Here is a 20,797-nt window from a genome sequence, read left to right on the forward strand (position 1 = left end):
TGTGCACGGCACCAGACAGAGAACCTCTTCCACTTGTGTCCGTAGCACTTGAGAGCTGAGGACGCCTTGGCCTTTGCAAGAACCTCTCTGCGGTCCACCGGGATATCATACCCTCCAAACTCTAGTACTGCAGGAGCCTGTCCTGCAATTTCAGCGACTCCGGGTCGTGATGAAGGATGGCACCTCCTTCTCTGGAGAGAAGATCTGCGTCCGTTGACAGTTTGACTGGTGGGGACGCTGACAAGTTTAGAAGGTCTGGGAACCAGATCTGTCTCGGCCACGCCGGTGCGACGAGGATCATCCTGCACCGGGACCTCTGGAGTTGGTTGACGAGTCGCAACGGCAACGGAGGGAATGCATACAGGAACAGGCCGTTCCTGGGTGTACGCGAAAGCATCGCCCATGCTCATCGGCTGGTGAAACCTGCTGGCGAACCTCTGGTACTTTGAGTTCATCGCCCTCGCGAACAGGTCGATCTGGGGTTTGCCCCATCTTTGGAAGAGTCGATCCACCCGATCCTGACGCAGTTATCACTCGTGGCACGAGAGCAGCTCCCTGCTGAGTGAGTCGGCGATAAAAGGGTATCAGAAACATCCCCTGGGCAACGGCCCAATGCCACAGATCCTGGGCTTCCTTGGATGGGGCTGGGGATCTGGTTCCTCCCTGCTTCCGGATGTAGAACATTGTGGTGGGGTTGTCGGTGAAGATCCTCACCACCTTGCCCTTGAGGGACGGGAGAGACGAACTGAGGGTCCAGAACACTGCCCGGAGCTCCAGGATGTTAATAGGAGTGGCCTCTCCTCCGGGAGCCAAAGGCCTCTCGCGTGAAGATCTCCGGTGTGCGCTCCCCATTCCTCCATGGAGGCATCCATCGTCACCGTCACCTGGTGTGCCGGGGTCTGAAAGTCTGTGCCTGCCGCGAGACGCGCACGGGTGCCCCACCACCGAATTGCTTGGCGGAAAACCTCGTTCAGCACACGGCTTGCATCCAACGGGAGTCGAGGAACTCCTGTAGAGGACGCATCCGTAGCCTGCATAGGCGCACCAGGTAGATGCATGAGGACATCATCCCGATAAGGAACTTGATGGACCTCACCCTGGCCACGTCCATGGCCAGCAAACACTGCACCTTGCCCAGGATGGCCTTCGTCCTTTCCTCCAATCGTGCTACTGTATCGAGCTTGGCTCCCAGAAACAGTGCTACCTGCGACAGAACCAGGTGGGATTTGGGGGAAGTTGGAGAATCCCAGGTCCGTGAGCAGCCGGACGGTCTTCGCTGTGTGCTCAACGGCGAGTTCCCTTGTTCTTGCCCGGATGAGCCAATCGTCCAGGTAGGGGTAGACGTGGATCCCCTGCAGGCGCAGCCGTGCCGCCACTGGTGCCAGGCACTTGGTGAATACCCTGGGCGCCGACTTCAACCCGAATGGAAGGGCCTTGAACTGGTAGTGCCGTCCTTGGACCACGAACCTGAGAAACTTTCGGTGTCTTTTTAGAATGGGGATGTGACGGTACACATCCTCCAAATCCAACGACGATAGGAAGTCGCCTTCCTCCAGCTGGCCCAGCATGTGCTGGAGGATGACCATCTGGAACTTCTGTGCCTTGATGTATTTGTTTAATCGATGCAGGTCCAGGATGGGACACTATCCGCCTGTCTTCTTTCTGACTAGGAAGTACATCGAGTAGACTCCGGAGCCCCAGGATGTTAATAGGAGTGGCCTCTCCTCCGGGAGCCAAAGGCCTCTCGCGTGAAGATCTCCGGTGTGCGCTCCCCATTCCTCCATGGAGGCATCCATCGTCACCGTCACCTGGTGTGCCGGGGTCTGAAAGTCTGTGCCTGCCGCGAGACGCGCACGGGTGCCCCACCACCGAATTGCTTGGCGGAAAACCTCGTTCAGCACACGGCTTGCATCCAACGGGAGTCGAGGAACTCCTGTAGAGGACGCATCCGTAGCCTGCATAGGCGCACCAGGTAGATGCATGAGGACATCATCCCGATAAGGAACTTGATGGACCTCACCCTGGCCACGTCCATGGCCAGCAAACACTGCACCTTGCCCAGGATGGCCTTCGTCCTTTCCTCCAATCGTGCTACTGTATCGAGCTTGGCTCCCAGAAACAGTGCTACCTGCGACAGAACCAGGTGGGATTTGGGGGAAGTTGGAGAATCCCAGGTCCGTGAGCAGCCGGACGGTCTTCGCTGTGTGCTCAACGGCGAGTTCCCTTGTTCTTGCCCGGATGAGCCAATCGTCCAGGTAGGGGTAGACGTGGATCCCCTGCAGGCGCAGCCGTGCCGCCACTGGTGCCAGGCACTTGGTGAATACCCTGGGCGCCGACTTCAACCCGAATGGAAGGGCCTTGAACTGGTAGTGCCGTCCTTGGACCACGAACCTGAGAAACTTTCGGTGTCTTTTTAGAATGGGGATGTGACGGTACACATCCTCCAAATCCAACGACGATAGGAAGTCGCCTTCCTCCAGCTGGCCCAGCATGTGCTGGAGGATGACCATCTGGAACTTCTGTGCCTTGATGTATTTGTTTAATCGATGCAGGTCCAGGATGGGACACTATCCGCCTGTCTTCTTTCTGACTAGGAAGTACATCGAGTAGACTCCGGAGCCCCAGAGCCTCTTTGGGACGCGCTCGATGGCTCCTTTCTTGAGCATCGCCCTTACTTCCAACAGCAGTTGAGGGACATGGTTTTCCATCCTGCATAGGCGCACCAGGTAGATGCATGAGGACATCATCCCGATAAGGAACTTGATGGACCTCACCCTGGCCACGTCCATGGCCAGCAAACACTGCACCTTGGCCAGGATGGCCTTCGTCCTTTCCTCCAATCGTGCTACTGTATCGAGCTTGGCTCCCAGAAACAGTGCTACCTGCGACAGAACCAGGTGGGATTTGGGGGAAGTTGGAGAATCCCAGGTCCGTGAGCAGCCGGACGGTCTTCGCTGTGTGCTCAACGGCGAGTTCCCTTGTTCTTGCCCGGATGAGCCAATCGTCCAGGTAGGGGTAGACGTGGATCCCCTGCAGGCGCAGCCGTGCCGCCACTGGTGCCAGGCACTTGGTGAATACCCTGGGCGCCGACTTCAACCCGAATGGAAGGGCCTTGAACTGGTAGTGCCGTCCTTGGACCACGAACCTGAGAAACTTTCGGTGTCTTTTTAGAATGGGGATGTGACGGTACACATCCTCCAAATCCAACGACGATAGGAAGTCGCCTTCCTCCAGCTGGCCCAGCATGTGCTGGAGGATGACCATCTGGAACTTCTGTGCCTTGATGTATTTGTTTAATCGATGCAGGTCCAGGATGGGACACTATCCGCTTGTCTTCTTTCTGACTAGGAAGTACATCGAGTAGACTCCGGAGCTCCAGGATGTTAATAGGAGTGGCCTCTCCTCCGGGAGCCAAAGGCCTCTCGCGTGAAGATCTCCGGTGTGCGCTCCCCATTCCTCCATGGAGGCATCCATCGTCACCGTCACCTGGTGTGCCGGGGTCTGAAAGTCTGTGCCTGCCGCGAGACGCGCACGGGTGCCCCACCACCGAATTGCTTGGCGGAAAACCTCGTTCAGCACACGGCTTGCATCCAACGGGAGTCGAGGAACTCCTGTAGAGGACGCATCCGTAGCCTGCATAGGCGCACCAGGTAGATGCATGAGGACATCATCCCGATAAGGAACTTGATGGACCTCACCCTGGCCACGTCCATGGCCAGCAAACACTGCACCTTGCCCAGGATGGCCTTCGTCCTTTCCTCCAATCGTGCTACTGTATCGAGCTTGGCTCCCAGAAACAGTGCTACCTGCGACAGAACCAGGTGGGATTTGGGGGAAGTTGGAGAATCCCAGGTCCGTGAGCAGCCGGACGGTCTTCGCTGTGTGCTCAACGGCGAGTTCCCTTGTTCTTGCCCGGATGAGCCAATCGTCCAGGTAGGGGTAGACGTGGATCCCCTGCAGGCGCAGCCGTGCCGCCACTGGTGCCAGGCACTTGGTGAATACCCTGGGCGCCGACTTCAACCCGAATGGAAGGGCCTTGAACTGGTAGTGCCGTCCTTGGACCACGAACCTGAGAAACTTTCGGTGTCTTTTTAGAATGGGGATGTGACGGTACACATCCTCCAAATCCAACGACGATAGGAAGTCGCCTTCCTCCAGCTGGCCCAGCATGTGCTGGAGGATGACCATCTGGAACTTCTGTGCCTTGATGTATTTGTTTAATCGATGCAGGTCCAGGATGGGACACTATCCGCCTGTCTTCTTTCTGACTAGGAAGTACATCGAGTAGACTCCGGAGCCCCAGAGCCTCTTTGGGACGCGCTCGATGGCTCCTTTCTTGAGCATCGCCCTTACTTCCAACAGCAGTTGAGGGACATGGTTTTCCATCCTGGCCACGGGAAGAATGTGGGGGCACTTTTTTAGAAATTAGTGTGTGCCTGTGAACCAGGGCATCCAGCACCCAACGGTCGGTGGATATGGACTCCCACACGCTGACGAACTGCGCCAGCCGGTGCTCAGGTGGGGGCCCGACGCTAGGGCCGGTTCAGTCCTTCTTGGCAGCGGACTTGCCCCTCGGCCTGCCTGGCGACGGCGGCGAGATCCACCTGACCTGCCTCGTCCTCTGTAGGCCTCTTGCGACGAGGCGCGAGCCCCACGACGTACGTCGAGGAGCCGCCGCCGCATCCTTTGGAGTCACCTTGCTTGCCTCCGGAGTTCCGAAAGGGCGGCCGTCGTTGCTGCAGACCTCCCAAGGCCCGAGCCGTCTCCGTGTCGGTCTTGAGGGCCTGAAGAGACTCATCCACTGTCTTTCCAAACAGATTGTTCCCAACAAAGGGCATGTCCAAAACTTTGGTCTGCACGTCTTGGTGGAAATCTGTCGCCTTGAGCCACCCCCGCCATCGAAGGCAAACGCTGTTGCCCAACTGGCGGAACGCAGTGTCGGCAATGTCCGTGGCTACCGTTCTGGCGTGGTCCGACGCCACCTCACCTTCCTGTAGGATCTCAAGGGCCTCCGCCCTCTTGTCGTCCGGTAGGAAGTCCAACAAGGGGGGTATCTTGTACCACAACTCCCCGTCGTAGCAGGCCACAATGGCTAGGGCGTTGGCCGCCTTAATCGTCGTTGCTGCAGACGAAAACACTCGCCGTCCCATGGCGTCCAGTTTCTTTCCCTCGCCGTCCGGTGGGGAAATTGAAGTTGAAGCCGATAACCCCGCCGCTTTCTTCTTGGCCCCCGCTGAGACGACCGAATCCGGGGTCAGCTGTGCCCTAAGGCACAAAGGGGCGGCGTCGGGGACCTGGGACTTCTTCTCGTACCGGTCCCTCTTGGCAGGCGTCGTGGACGGGTTCTTAAAAAGAGCAAGTCCCTTGTCCCAGATGTCATCCAGCAATGGCACCGCGAGGACCGTCTTCCTCTTGGCCTTGCGCCGTTGGTAGAGGAAGCCTTCCTTCTTCTGTTCTTCGGGGCAGAGCTGGAAAAGCTTGGAAGCCCTGGTAATCATGGCGTGGTAGGAGCCAATTTCGTCAGGCGGGGAGAGCCGAGGGGGTGGTGATGGAAGGCCCATCCTGTCGTCACCACCGTCGTTATCCGTCCCCATCGCGGCCGTATCCATTCCTGTGTCATCCCTAGGATCAGGGGAAGGAGATGAAGGCTGAGTGGGCCGCGAGGGCTGAAAAGGCGGGGGTGGATGAACTCTCCTCCTCTTGTTTGGAGGGCTTCCCGACAGGCCCGGTTCTCCTGGGTCGTCCGTTGGGGGTAGAGGTAATCTCGTCCTTATCTCCATGCATAAGGTTTGGATTGCCATCAAAATGGCCTCCTCGTCCGGATTCCTCCCGTGGGACTGGACCTCCTCAAACTTCTTGTTGAGGCCCTTCACGACTTCAATCAGCTCCTCCTCGGAGGCTGTACCAGTGTCCGTAACGGCCACCGGACCGCCCCCCCACTTTTTCCTCCGGGGTCTTCACTGGGGTCTTATTGATGGGCTGAAAAGAGGATTCCCTCTGCGGTGGCAGGGAAACTCTGGGTCCCGAGGTCGCCTCCACTGGTGTAGCCGTCACAGGCTTCGCCAGGGCCGCCGCAAATACCCCGATAGAGGCGTTAGCCGGGTGAATCAAGGCCTGCACCACCTTGTGCGCGCTTGAGGCCTTCACCTTGGGGGGGGGAGGGGGGTCACCGCCTCGCTCCTCCTCGGCTGGTTCCTTCTGAGATCGACTGGGGCTTCTCGAGAAGCTTAGCCGGGTTCTCTGATTTTCTCTTCCCCGAGCCAGAGAGCTGGCTCGTGGTTGATGGCGCCTGTGAAGGTGCGCCCTGCCTGGTAGGTTCCTTCCAACCAGTTGGCTAGGCGGGTCCGACGATCCCTCATAGTCCGGTCCGTCACGTTCATGCAAAACGCACAGTCCTTCTCCACGTGCGTTTTGTCTTCGTGAAGGCAGTAGAGGCATCTCGATTGCTCATCCTGCTTGAACACATTCTGTAATCCGCATCCAGGGCAGTTCCTAAACAGCTTGGATCTGGGTGTTGAGCTTCCTTTTTCCTGGGCCATGTCCACGAGGTAGGCCTCAGAAACTTCTGGAATCCTCCAAGAAGCATAACTCGACGAAAACTTTGCCCATAAGGGGCGTAGAAAATTCCGAAACGGTCCCCGTTCATCAGAAGTAGAAACGGTGGAGCTTGAGGCTCGATTGACCGAAAAATTAGATAAAAACAATTTGAAAAAAAACGCTAAACGCAGTAAAAGCTCGAGAGCTATAGTACGAGGACTCCCAGCACATGAACGTGTGGTAAAAATCTGAGGATGGCTGCCATGGGAGGGGCTTAGGGAGAAGGCAGTCATTGGCTGGGGGCAGTATGACCCAGAGACCAGTGATTGGTTACTAAGACAGATCAGAAATGAAACCGATACTGATTTTTTTCTTTACCGAGGATTCCCAGCCTGACAACGGGGAATATTCATGAGCATGTGAATCCATGCCAGACCCCATACTGGAGAATGAGGGGTTAACACAAAGACATTCTGTATCTGGGGCATTTGAGTCATAAGAGACTTGGGTGAGATTGATGGTTAATAACGATCCCCCTCCATGAAAAATGAAAATTGGATTTGAAGAGATGGGACCCTCTTAGTCTTAACCTGGTATGGACGCATGACCTCTTATGATGAATGTACTTGCCCCACCCCCCCACCTCCCCATCCCGACTCCTATACCTATTCACTACCATCACTTGTCAACTCCCGGAGAGATTTTTTATTGACGTGTTTGGAGAACTTTGTAGATACATTTGGCAAAATAAGGCACCAAGTGTGAAAATTACAATGCTCCTGCTTCCAAGGGACAAGGGGGGGGGGGGGGGGGAAGGGGGGGATAGAGTTGGGTTTCCAAGGCTGCTCAGTTGCGTGTACTGCTGAACACATGAAAGAATAAACTAAGACCTATTGGACCCATCTGAAGGATTTGGCAGCCCACTCCTTAAAAGTGAGGCATTATCTCTGGTCCCCACTCAAGTCGGTCCCTGAGCATTTTAGGACCCCACACTGGGTGGTCTCTGGTCTGTTTGGTACGATAGTGGGACCAACCAGATGCTGTCATCATGACCTTTGCCAATGTCCTCAATTACGCCCCCCCCCCTTTAATCTTGCTTCACAGGGACTGATTTTCGCAGAGGTGGGCCTTGAGAGGTTGAGTCAATTGTTTAAGGATGGGTCTTCCCGGATCTGGAGACTATTAGGGAGGAGTTGGGGAGGGATTTGATTACAGTTTTTAGTACCTTCGGCCCAAAGGTATATTGTCAGACCAGAAATGGGGAGACTCTGTAGCATGGGAGCTTAGTAGCTTCGGGTGGACCTGGTGGGAGGGGAGTTCTCGGTTAAAGAATGGGGAAAGATCAACAAGTTTGCCTTCAACAGGGATTTGTTCACCTTCACAATGGAACACAATTACAAAAAGCCGATGGGCTGGCACAGAGACCCCCAGAGGAGATCTAGTATGTTTCAGGGGGCCTCCACCCCCTCTGTCCAAGGGGCTGCAGCCAGATGGGTTCCCTTTCCCATATGTGGTGGCAATGCCCTAAGGTGCAAGTGTTTTGGGAGGAGGTGTTAGGTTGGATTAAGGAAGTCACAGGGGGTAGAGCTGAGTTTGGACCTGCTACAGATGCTTTTGGGGATCCCATCGAGAGATAGAAATGAGGTTAGGCTGCCCAGAATGCGGGAGGCAATGCTTAGAGCAGGTCGGTTGGCCATTGCTCAGGGATGGAAGGATGAAATCCTCCAGTCGAAGGAAACTTGTGAACGTAAGGTGCACACTATGATGTTTATGGAAGTTTTAGCAGCTGCAGTGAATGACAGATTGGGGTCATTTAGAGATGAATGGAGTGCGCTCTTGTGGGAGGCAGAGCCGCAAGCCCTTAGGGTGGGGGGATTGAAATGATGGATGAAGGTAAACTATGGAGGAAGCCAAACTACCGGAATATCTTATATTAACAATGCTCACAAGACTTTGTATTAAGGTTTGCCGGCACTGCACAGGAGAAATGAAGAGATGGAACTTGGTTTATGTTAAGAGAAGGGGGGGGGGTTGAGGGGGGTTGAACAGCGGGGTGTTGAGTTGCCCATTTATCTTGGGGTATTGTTGCGGTTGGGGGTAGGAGATTCTGCAAGCACCCCTGGTTCGTAAGGGAGGGTTCAGTCTGAAGGGCAAGTTGTTGAGCATTACAAGGTGGGATTTATGTTTTGTCCCTTAACAAATCCTAATGAAAATATATTTAAAAACATAAAAGAAGTTTGAACCAATTAAATTTTCCTACTGAGGCATTATGGCTTGACCCATATGGCGGAGATGAAACACACATGTTATCAAATGCACTCATGTTCAAACACGTGAAGTCATGCTGTTTCTTTTAAACAAATTAACATTTCAAGCAAATCTAAAAATTAAAGCAATATCTGACAGCTATTGCCCATTAAATGGAATACTTGAATATCTATACAGCCGGTTGCCTGCCCTTCCCAAATACCTAGACAGCCCACAATTTACACACAAAATCAAATCCATTTTAAAGAGCCCAAAAACAAGCTGCCTCTAAGTCAGTAACAGGGATGCTTTATGGTGGTAGAGGCTGGAGCTCACCTTTGCGATTTAAATTCCTTCATGATATCCAGGAAGTCATTGTACACCTGTGGCTGGCTCCCAAATTGTAGTTTGACCTGGTCCAGGTAGGATAAGGCATCCTCCACCTTAAATAAAAAGTGGAAAAGTAGTTTTAAAGTAAAATCTGCTTAATAGCAGATGTGTACATAGCAGATGTGCACTTCCAAGCATCCGTGTTGGCAGCCGGCAGGCAGTGCTCACATACACTGAGCAGCGGACAAGGAAAATGCAGACTTATTAAAATGATTGTATGTGGTTTATTACAAACCATTACAAAACAATCCTTATACCTAGTTATCACAGAAAACATACTACGTATGGGATAAATTACTCAATGTATTTGTATTTCTGGTGCTTTTATCTGCTTCGATTCACATGCTCTGCATAGTCTGACATCTAGTGGAAGTCAAGGAGTATTACGAGATTTGCTTTCTAAACTCAAAAACGGATATCGACAGGGCGTGTTAGTAATACTATCCCTAGTGTGACGTTTACTGTACCCATGGGTCCTTCACACATCGAGGACCCTCAGATTGTTTCCAACATGAGGTTGCATGAAGTGTAGCGTAAATACAGATGCGATAAAGCAGAAACAGTGATAATCCAGAAAACATCTATGCGCCTTCTACTCCAGTAGGGGAGGAAAGATGAGCGCATGTGAATTCAAGCAGATACAAGCACCAGAAATACGATTATGTTGAGCAATGTATCCCTTCTGGAGCTTATGGAACTGCTCAGATCACATGCTCTGCATTGATTAGCAAGCAGGTACAGCGGCAAACAGATGTTTTAGGACCGCTTGTCCCAAATGTGAATCTGCTTTAGAGTGTGCTAATGCAATAATGATGTGTGAACCTATAGATAGAAGTTCATTTAGCAGCTTTGCAAATGGCGTCTAGAGGGACGTTTGCAATGAAACCCAAGGTAGCTCCTGTACCCCTGGCAGAGTGAGCCCTGGGGGAGAATGTTAGGGAGAATCCTCCAGAATGGCTAATGTCCCTTACCTACTGAGTCCCTCAGCAGCTTTGCTGGATTTCTAGGATTTATTATTTTCACCTGGTAAGAGTGTGGGCTCTTTTTCCCCCACTCTTACATTTGTTTTGCTGTGTGTGGTAACATTTTTGTGTTCATAGACTGTGGAGCCTCACCTACTCCACAGGCATTGTCTTTTTACTGTGTGTTACACAGCACCTTCAGTGCAGTGACACAGGGTTGTCTTTTAGAGTTCCCAACTCAGACTCCATTTTCTGGGACTGACTGTCTCCCAGAACATGTGAAGTTGCCATGGACTTTATTAATCTTATTAAATCCACAGACCCAGTACAAACCATCTTACATGGAGTACTGGGAAGGGTTAATACTTATCCCCTTTTGTCTGTTTCTCTTGGAGCATTGTTTTGCTCCCTTTTCATCATGACTTGGCTGATGGCAGTGGTAACTACCCTATTTTTCCTACCGCGGTTATCTTAAATAACCGTGGTATTGTTTTAGGCTATCTTGGTAGCTTCGAACTTAAACCGCTAGACCACATAAGTTTTTATACGGTTCCGGCTGGTTTTATTCGCCATTTGTTTTTGAAAATGTCTGTTTTTCTCTGCGCACCAAACCAGGTTTGGTTCCTTTGTTCAGTGTCTCTTCGCGGGCTTCTACACAGAAGCCCTCCTTAGGCACCTGAAAGTCTGGGTAGGCAGGATGTGAGGAAGGGGTTTTAGTACCCCTGCCATGGGTTCCCTTGGTAACCCAAGTCGCACTCCTGTTTGACTGGCTAGGTGACTGTCCCGCCAGGACGGCCACCCTGCTGTGTGATTGACAGCCAGGCTGCGTGAATGGGGGAAAACTGCATAAAAAACAGGTCTCTGCGATTAGAAAGGCAGAGTCGCCACTGGAACGAAAGAATCGACGAGCTGACGGAAGAGGAGCTCTACCACGACTGAATCGCCCGGAGAAGCCCTGCTGCAGGTCCGATATCCTCGAATTCCAACGACAGAGAAGATCCTCCCGGAATCATCTTCCCCTGAGCTGGTGGGACCAACCAGTTCGCCCAAACTGCAAGCCAGGACTCCCTCCTCTGGTTGAATTGGCTGTACAGAGCTACAGTGGGCCGGATAGCCAGGAAGTCGGACCCTGCTTGGGTTTTAAGGCGTGCACCTTTTATTAGTTGCTTTGCTCTGCTGCTGTTTCATCCCTGGGTAGTGCAGGACCCTTCAGTCTTCCTACTTCATGTCAGTCCAACAGTCGCTTCAGGAACCGTGAGCCTGCAGGAACTACCAGGAATGTCCGCCTCAGGTACAGCTTCTTCTCCATTTAAAGGTACTGTGCAAATCCCGTTTCGCGTTTCGTTCAGCTGCGGTGAAGGTGTGTGAAACCTTTCGCCAATTCGAGGGCTTGTCCTTCTCTTCTCTTTGAACAAACTTTTCTACTGACCAACTTTGTCCAGAACTCTTGGCAAAGACTTAGCCGCAAACTACCCTGAACTGTGTGATCTTGAGCAAAAGACTCTTGTCCTATTGACTTTGGCCCCAAGCCCTTTTGATTTGATTCCATCACTGTAGTTCCTCTTTCTAGATTGCCCCGCTTACTTACCTGTTGGTGCTGCTCAATTTTAGCCTAACTTTGTTTATACCACCCTTTTTAAAATGCTGGAGTGCCATTTTGCTCACATTTCGTTTTGAGTTTAAACTTGTCCAGAATCTATTGGGAGTGGTGTCGTGTATTGATTTTTCAACTGCTTTACTTTAGTGAAATGTTATACAACTGATGTGTAAATAAATGTATATTATTTTACTCAGAAACCTTGAGTAAGTGTTTGTTTCAATCATAGTAACTGCTGTCCTTTGTGTAACTATTTGATACTGCTCACTTCCTCTTGAGATAAGTCTGGCTGCTCAGCCATCGCTACCACTTTTACTGTGTAGTACAGGCTTGTACCAAAGGTGAATGTGTCCCGTCACTTGTAGTCTTAATTGTGTGTGGTGGTCCCAAAGGGTACGGCATAAAATTCTGCCTAACAGTGAAAAGTAAGACTTTCTTGGATAGGGAATAGCAGAGCTGTATGCACATGACAATCCATCTGGAGATGGCATTCTTAGATATGTGATCGCATTCTCTTCCAGGTGCTAGGGAAACAAAGAGGCGGTCTGTTTCCCTTAGCGGTTTAGTTTTGTTCACATAGTACCACACCGCCCTCCATACATCAAGTATATGGAGACTTCTTTCTGCTGAGTCAGATGGATTTTGAAAGAAGGTAGGGAGTTCTATGGATTGATTAACATGGAACTTCAAATGAGCTTAGGTGAGAACCTAAGATGTGTTGTGAGGACAACCTTGCCCTTGCGTATTATGAAGAAAGGGTCTTGTACGGACATGGCCTGTAGCTCACGGACTCGTATTATAGAGGTGATCGCTACTAGGAATGCAGTCTTGTAAGTCAGATGTTTTAGGCTGGCCTTGTGCATAGGAACAAAGTGTCGACCCATGAGCTTTGAGAGCACAACATTGAGATACCAACCCGGGGGAGGGTTGGAAATTGGGGGTATAGCCTCTTTACCCCTTCCATGAATGCCTTAATGACAGGAGCTTTCCACCAGGACACCTTGTTCTGTGAAGTGGTGTAAGCCGACAGGGCCGCCAGATGCACTTTGATGGAATTAAATACTAGGCCGGAGTAAAGCATGTAGTGTAGAATGTTGGCTGCAGAACTTTGTTGGATTTAGTGTTTGCGACGTGCACCATATAACAAATCTCTTCCACTTACTGATATAGCAGTGTCTGGTGTTGGGTTCTGTGCCTCTTTTAGGATATCCATACACCTTTGTGGAAGATTTAAGGGGCCAAACTATGACTTCAGAAGCCAAGCTGCCAAGTTCATAGACTGGGCGTCGGTGGAGGAATGCGCACTTGTATTGCGTTAGCATGTTGTATGGCACATCGCCAATTTGAGCAGGTGTGGAAAACCAAGGTTGTCTCGCCAACATAGGAGCAACCAGGATTAGAGTTACTGGTTCCTGGTGCATCTAGTGCACGATTTTGCTCAGCAGCCGTGTTGCGGGGGAGGGGTGGAGGAGCGTAAGCACATTTCCCTGACCAGTACATCCACAGGGCATTCCCTTTGGATGGTGGATGTGGGGGAAACCTAGACATGAAGTCTGGGTATTGCGAGTTTAGGCTTGTGGTGAACAAGTCTAATGGGGGGTCACCCCATTGTGAGAATATTCTGTCTAGGATTACTGTCGAGTTGCCACACCTGTTCTTCTGGTAGAGAGTATCTGCTTAGAGTGTGCCAGAGAAAGGAGTTCCCCTGGAACATGATGAGATGTTAGGAACATATTCCGCTTGAGTGACCACCTCTATATTTTTTAGGATAGCTTGAACAGACTTTGAAAGTGTGTGCCTCCTTGGTTGTTCAGATAGAACATGGCAGTGGTGCTGCCTGTGAGGACATCCACTGTTTGATCTGTGAGATGTTGCTGAAAGGCCTGAAGAGCCTTAAGGACTGCCAAGAGTTCTAGGAAGTGGATGCGTCTCTGGGCAGTGGTGCGAGTCCACTGCTCGTGGGCCTTGTGGTGAAGGAAGTGAGCCCCCCACCCGGCGAGTGCAGTGTCTGTAGTTAGAATCGCTTCTGCTGTTGGAACACAAAGGGTTTTCCTTTTAGCCGGTTGTCCTTGGACCACCAGCAGAGGGCCTGTACCAGGGTTAGCGAAACAAACACTATCGACCCACTATTGCCCGAGAACATTGTTTTGCTAACCATTCCTGCATTGAATGCATGCACAGGCACGCGTGTGTAACAAAGTGAATGCATGAGGCCATCATTCCGAGCAATTTAATTTAAAGCGCATTGCTTTGCGTACGGTTATCTGCCGACCGACCTTGTAGTGAGGTACTTGCAACAGCATGTTTTGTACTCTCTCGGTTGACGGGAAGCCAGTTCCTGTTGTCTTTAGGATAGCCCCTAGAAATTTTGCTGAGGACTGATTTTCATTGATGGAAAGGCCCAGATTGAAAAGAAGGTTGTTTTTTTGCATATTTTGTTTGCAAATTTGAGGAGATTCCCCAGTGTTTAGCCAGTCGTCCAGATAAGGGTATTCCGAGATGGACCTTCTGCGCAGGTGTGCTGCCATTACTGCGAGCACCTTCGTGAAAACTCTTGGTGCTGAGGCGATGCCAAAGGGGAGTACTTTGAAATGGTACTGCACTCTTGCTTTCTTGAAACTCAGATATTTTCTGTGCGCAGGGAGCATTGAAATATTAAAGTATGCATCTTTCATATCCAATGTTGGCATGTAGTCCCCCCGTTTTAGGAGTGGGATTACATCTTGGAGCGCAGTCATGCAAAACCTTTGGGGGTTTGACATAATTGATCACTGGGCGCACGGAAAGATCTTTCTTTGGAACAAGGAAGTATGTTGAATTAATGCCCGGGTTTACCTGCTTTGCTGGGACGATCTCTATGGCGTCCTTCTCCAGCAGAGCCGTTACTTCTTCCAACAGAATGCGTTGTTCTTCCGTTGACATTTTCCCCATTTCTTGGCGGGCGGTAGGGTGGTTTTTGTACCAACTTGATACAATACCCGGCTGCCATGGTGGACAACATCAGCTTGTCCGATGTTGCCCCTCCCATGCATGGGTGCGGGGTGAAATTCGGCCGCCTACTGGAGTGGCATGGGAGGGGACCTGAAGCGATGTGTCGTTTAGGAGGGGTGGAGTCTCTCCCAGGTAAGGTTCTTCCCCCATTTCCTTTTTGAAAATTGGAAGAAGAACCATGACCTTGCGATTGGCCCCAAGACGAGGACTGTCTGCCCAGAGTGTAGCCTGAGGAACGTTGAGCACCCCGACCATGAAACCTCCTAGAGTTTGAGGAGCCCCGTTGTACATGGGGCTTGTTGGTCAACTGTCAAAGAGATTTAAGAGTGTCGTATTCCTCTTAATGACTCTTAAGGACGTCTTCTATGGCCTTCCCGAAGAACACTTTTGTCTCCAGGGTTGCCGAAGACTCTTAAACCCAGATTGTCTGAGCCAGGCGTGGCGCTTGATGAGCGTACCCTCTGCTATGATGTGTCCTACATTATCTGCTGCATCAAGGTTATTCTTTAGGATGCAGTTTGATATCCGCTTGCCTTCTGAGATAGTTTTTAACAACTGTGCCTTTAGGGGTTCTGGGACTGCTTCAATCCGGCGTTCCAGGTCATCCCATTTGTGGCAGCCATAACTAGATAAAAGCGTAGTTTTGTTGGGGATTCTTATTTGGTATGCTGTAGAGGGGGTAACCTTTCTCCCGAAAGTATTTATCTTTTTGCTTTCCTTGTCTAGCGGGGCCTCCGACGACGCCAGGGGCACTAAGGAATCTGGTTTAAGCTGACCCACAATATACAGGGGGGTAGTGGGCGCGGGTCTGAATAGTTTGTCTAGTCTGGGGTTGACCGCCCTTGTGAGACTAAGCACCAGTAGGGATGAGTCTTTGGACAGACTGCAAGAGTGGAATAAACGGGTGGCTAACCTCGTGTCCCCCAGAACGTCTTCCACAAAGTCCTTGTCGACCTGTGACTCCCGAGTGTTGCTATTAAAGCGTTGTGCTGCCGCCTTTAGTAGCAGTTCATTGTACTGTAGTTGGTTGTCAACAGGCGAATCTGCTACCGGCAGGTCCGGGTGGCCTGGGCGCAAGGAAAGATCTTTCTTTGGAACAAGGAAGTATGTTGAATTAATGCCCTGGATGACGTAAATGTCCTCATAAAATTGGTCTTGATCTGGTCTACAAAGGTCCCCTTGAGACCCAGGGTCGTGTGACCATGAGGGGTCGTCATAGTGCATGTCCTGAGAAGGATCCTGGTATGTCGAGGTCGGGGTGCATAGAGCAGAGGTGCTAGGCTGTGGCTCAAGACGAGACTTTTTGACAGGGGGGCTGCGGTGCTGGCCCATGGCGGAGCGGCATCTTTAAGGGTTGAAATTTGGTCTGGGAGTCGGTCCATAAAGTCTACCAAACTTGACATCCTCCCTAAGATTTTATTGAACTATTCAGGTGTATGGTTGCATGAAGGTGGGAAGCCTGACAGAAGGGTGGCCTGGGAGGGAGTTTGATCTTTGTGGTTCATAGCCCCCGAGAGAGAGTCTAAAGGGGGAGACGGGGGAAATATAGCCTTTATGCTTTTTGGGGCTATAGTCGCTGAAATGTGATTTTTAAAGCGACCTTGCTTTAAGCACGGAAGCACTGGTGTGTATTAATTGGCTCCTGCATTTTCGGCAAGGAGCCCAAAACTCCTTTCGCCGCCTGTTCGGCGCACGAAAGGAGGGCCTTTTTATATGTGCGGTGTACAATAGTTTCGGTTTGAGTTCGGTCGTGAGGTGAAAGCGTACCCAGAGGACAGTGGAGAACCTGGAGCTTTCTCCTTGGACAGTGCATGGGCTTTGATGGTCGACGGTACCGCCGACAGTCAGCCGTGGGGTATGTTTTTAGTGTCTTTGTGCTTGTGTGTGCCCTGGCCGCTGGGTGTCTTCTCCATCACAGAGCAGCCAGCTTGCTTCTTGGAGTCGGGGGACCGCACATGGGGTTCTGACGAACCCTGCGCACCTTCAGCGTCTCTTGACTCAATACTGCCCTCGCTGGAGTCTACCATTACCTCGATGGAGGCCTCAGCCTCCATGGCGTGAGCCGGTCAGCATTTGGTCCGCCGATCTTTTAAGGTTTACGGTACAAAAAAAGGTTAACAGGATTAACACTTTTTTCAGGGTGATCCCTCGGCAGACAGAAATTGCTCACTGAGTGTGTGTCTTTCCGCTATAATTTTCGGTGACAGTTACGACAAAAATTAGGGAGTTTTGTCCATTATTCTTTACAAGGGAATATTGGCGAGGAAAAAAAATGGTAGGGGAATCACAGAATATGCATTCTCTGAAGAGGTCAGTATGACGACCCTCCCCCCTCTCTCCCTATGGTAATGGGCCAAAGCCCAAAGAGGCATGTGTAGGCAGCATCAGGTCGATCAGCCGACGATGAGAAGCTGTAGAGCAGTCTGTTGGCCGTGCGGCAAAGCGAACAATTAAAGAAAGCAAGAAAGTCTACAATTAAAACTTTAAACTAATTAAAAGGCATCAGCGTGCAAGAGAACTCCACATTTACGAACGACTTCGACTGCGGAAAGAAACAATCTGAGGGGCATTGACGAGTGAACAACCATAGGTACAGTACACGTCACACTAGTGATAGTATTATCAAAATGCCCTGTCAACGTCCGTTTGAGTTTCGAAAACAAATCTTGTAATACTCGGACTTCCACTAGATGTCAGACTATGCAGAGTATGTAATCTCAGGCGATCTACAAGCTCAAGAAAATTGACAAAATTTTAACATACAATGAATACGGTTTATAGTGAAAATGTCGACTGCAAAAATGTTGAAAAAAACAATGTAGAAAAAAACATTTAATGGGGGTTTCCCCCCTCCTAACCCCCCCATTTATCTTTACTACGTAAACCCAAAAAAAACATACAAATTAAAAAAACACACATTCTGATTTTTTTTTTTCGACATTTTTTACGACTTTTTGCATTCGACTTTTTTTTCCAATATTATAACTGGATACCAATGAATACATCAGATATCAAACATTACATACCTGTAATAGTCGTTCAGAGGCCTGGATCTACTATGGAAAACCTGAGGGGTCCTCACCCCTATTCTGGTGAATTCACATTTCTGTGCCAATTCCCTTAAATCTTAGAGACCCCAAGCTCTTTTGCTTGACTTTAGGACTTTTTCATTTTAACCCTGGAGTGAGAGACCTTTTTCCCACTTGCTCATGTCTTTTGACCTGATTTGGAGTATGTTTTTACTCTGTTTTTGGAGTCTGACAAACTCCATAGGCATCTACTTGTTGATGGTGACACACAGCACCTTCAGTGCAGTGTCACAGAGAAATCCTTAGTAAAGTGAAATTTACTTTACTTGTAGGTCAAGCACAACCCATCTTATGTGGAGTGCTGGGGGGGTTACCTAGTAGCCCCTTATCCTACTCTCTTCTCATGTAACATTTTATGTTACCCTCACTACTTTAAATGGCTGGTGGCAGTGGTTTATTTTCCTACCATTGTGCTTTTCTACCACAGGCCGAATCCTCTGCTGCAGTACAGCACCCATGGGTCAAAATGGCCCCAGTCTTCTTTTTACGCCATTTTCTGTTTGTGAGGTCTTCCTTGGGTTTACTCTGTGCGTTGAGCCAGGTTTGAGCCCTTTGTTCATTTTGCCTATGGCAGGCTTCAGCCCTGAAGCCCGCCTCTGGCTCCAGTGTGTCTGGAAAGGAAGGATGTGAGCGAGGTTTCCTAAACTCCCTGTCCTTTGTCTCTAGGCATCCCTGAATGCAACCAGTCCTGAATGGCACCGTGCTGGGTGATTGACAACCTAGGCTCTGCATGAATGGGAGAAACCTGCGTAAAAGGTGATGGTTTTGGGACTAGAGCAGAGTTGACATTGGGAGAAACACCCAACAAAAAAACCGTGACCGAAGCTTGCTGCATCCTCCTGGACTTTTAGTGCCTGATAAAGCCTTGCTGCTTTCCTGAAACTTTTTCAATTCGACAGAGAAGCTTCGAAAGGGACGACTTCTTCCTTTGGGTTTGTGGGACCAACTAACCCAGAGACGAACTCCACTGGACCACCTTCCCAGATTGGCTGTACTTCTTTGGTGCTGCAAGAACCGAGCGCCAGGGGTCAAGAAATCCGTAGTCTAGTGCAACGTCTGAAATCCAGGCAGAAGCTCCAGGAGTCCAAGGACACTCGAGTAGCAGGACCCAAGCAGTGAAGGAAGCCCAACCGGTATCCGAGATCCACGACTGTGCGGTTAACCGAGCGCTAAAACCGTTAAGTGCCACTGAGCGGTAAAGTGCCCCTAGCTGCAGATGACCTTCAAATTGCAGCTGCAGGAGCCCTCCAGACATCTTCCCTCTTGTCCCCACGAATGAGGCTCAGAACCAAGGGTCTGCACCGCTACAACAGGACAGAAACCAGCTGGACCACTTCTTCTAACCAGAGTTACTGTTTTGATTTGGGGTACTTACCTCAGTATCTTTTTTTAGCTAGGTTCTTCACAGTTGGGAATTACATTAGCTTAGGAGTTGATTTCAACTCTGCCTTTCACAGGCTTCACAGCTTGTGACCCTACAAGTGATTTCTACAAACTCTCTAACCTTGTTCAAGACTTATCCAAGAAGTGCCTCAGCTCCAAAGACTTTGCTCCAATTGACTTTGGCTGCCCCGGGTCCCTGCAGACTCTAGTCTATTGACTCTGACATGTCTGACCCTCATAGGTGGTAATTTCTTTTATACTGTTATTGATGGGAAAGGCTCGTTTAGATTTAATTGGAAGATTTAAGTGTCCTCACCTATACCGAGACCCATTTAACTCTTTTCCTTCCCTAAACCTTTCCTTTCTCCGACCTCAGAATCGGCAAAGTGTATTCAGTGCGATACAGAAGGCATGCATTACTTACCGTAATGGAATTTCTGATGATTACATATGCTTGGATTCACATGCTGTGCATATAGTCCAACATCTAATGGTAACCGCAGAGTTTTGCAGCTTGTCTTTCGAGGATTGAAAGGGAACGTCGACATGGGCGTGCCTGTAACACTATCCCTAAAGTGATGTGTAGTGTACACAAAATCCCTCAAGCGTCGAGGTCCCTCCGATTGTATTTTTTCTGACATGAGGGAGCTGTATGACAATTGTGAGCAAGTACAGAATGAGAGAAGTAGCAAGATGTCTATGTTCCTTCCAATCGAGCAGGGACGAAGGGTGGGCGCATGCGAATCGAAGCAGATACAATCATCAGAAATGCTATTAGGTTAAGTAATGCATGTCTTCTGATTCTTGTGAATCTGCTTAGAATCACATGCTGTGAATACACTAGCAAGCAGTAGTCAGAGTTGGTGGTGGGATGTGAGAAGGAACAGTAGTGAAAAGAGGTCTTAGTACTGCTTGTCCCACCTGAGAATCAGACCAAGAGTGAGTGTCTAGGCAATAGTGTTTTGTAAAGGTGTGTACAGAACTCCAGGTCCAGGACGACATCTAGTGGTAGCTGCAGAGTATTATATTTTTTGTTTTCAAAACTCGAAAAGGGATGTTGACGGGGCATGCCAGTAACTCTATCCCCAGTGCGATGTCTACTGTACCCATGGTCCTTCACGCGTCGAGGTCACTCAGATTGTTTTGTTTCTGACATGAGGTAGCATGAAGTGTAGCGTGAGTACAGATGTAATAAAGCAGATGATAGCAGATAAAGCCAGAGAAACATCTTTGCGCCTTCTACTACACAGGGGTGGAAGGGTGGGCGCATGTGAATCTAAGCAGATGCAAGCATCAGCAATATGATTACACTGAGTAATGTATCCCTTCCGAGGCTTGTGGAATCTGCTTGGATCACAGGCTATGCATAAATTAGCGAACTGTGTATGGAGAAGGTGGTGGGTTGTGAGAAGGTACAGTGGCAAAGAACAAGTTACTCTCTTACCTGGTAATGTTCTTTCGATGGGATGGTCCGACAACGTATTCCATATCTATGACAGGTAATCACCACAGCTGTGCTGCTTTGGAAAATTTTCGGCGTCTGCGTCCATGACGTCAATACACTGTGCTCGGAGGCCTCCGTCGAGCCGACGTCACCGGAT

General features: G+C 50.1%; 1 protein-coding gene across 7 annotated transcripts in view; it reads right to left on the bottom strand.

Annotated features, from left to right (window-relative positions):
* The window catches only part of SIN3A (SIN3 transcription regulator family member A), a 1,166,566-nt gene that overhangs the window by 880,954 nt on the left and 264,815 nt on the right, over positions 1-20,797 (bottom strand). For all 7 annotated transcript variants that reach the window (XM_069624553.1, XM_069624552.1, XM_069624555.1 and 4 more), the window contains exon 4: positions 9,121-9,227. In XM_069624553.1, coding sequence (XP_069480654.1) covers positions 9,121-9,227 — 107 coding nt within the window. The remainder of the gene's footprint in view (positions 1-9,120; positions 9,228-20,797) is intronic.

Source organism: Ambystoma mexicanum, chromosome 11, assembly GCF_040938575.1.
Source record: "Ambystoma mexicanum isolate Mex_15411 chromosome 11, UKY_AmexF1_1, whole genome shotgun sequence".
Taxonomy (NCBI): domain Eukaryota; kingdom Metazoa; phylum Chordata; class Amphibia; order Caudata; family Ambystomatidae; genus Ambystoma; species Ambystoma mexicanum.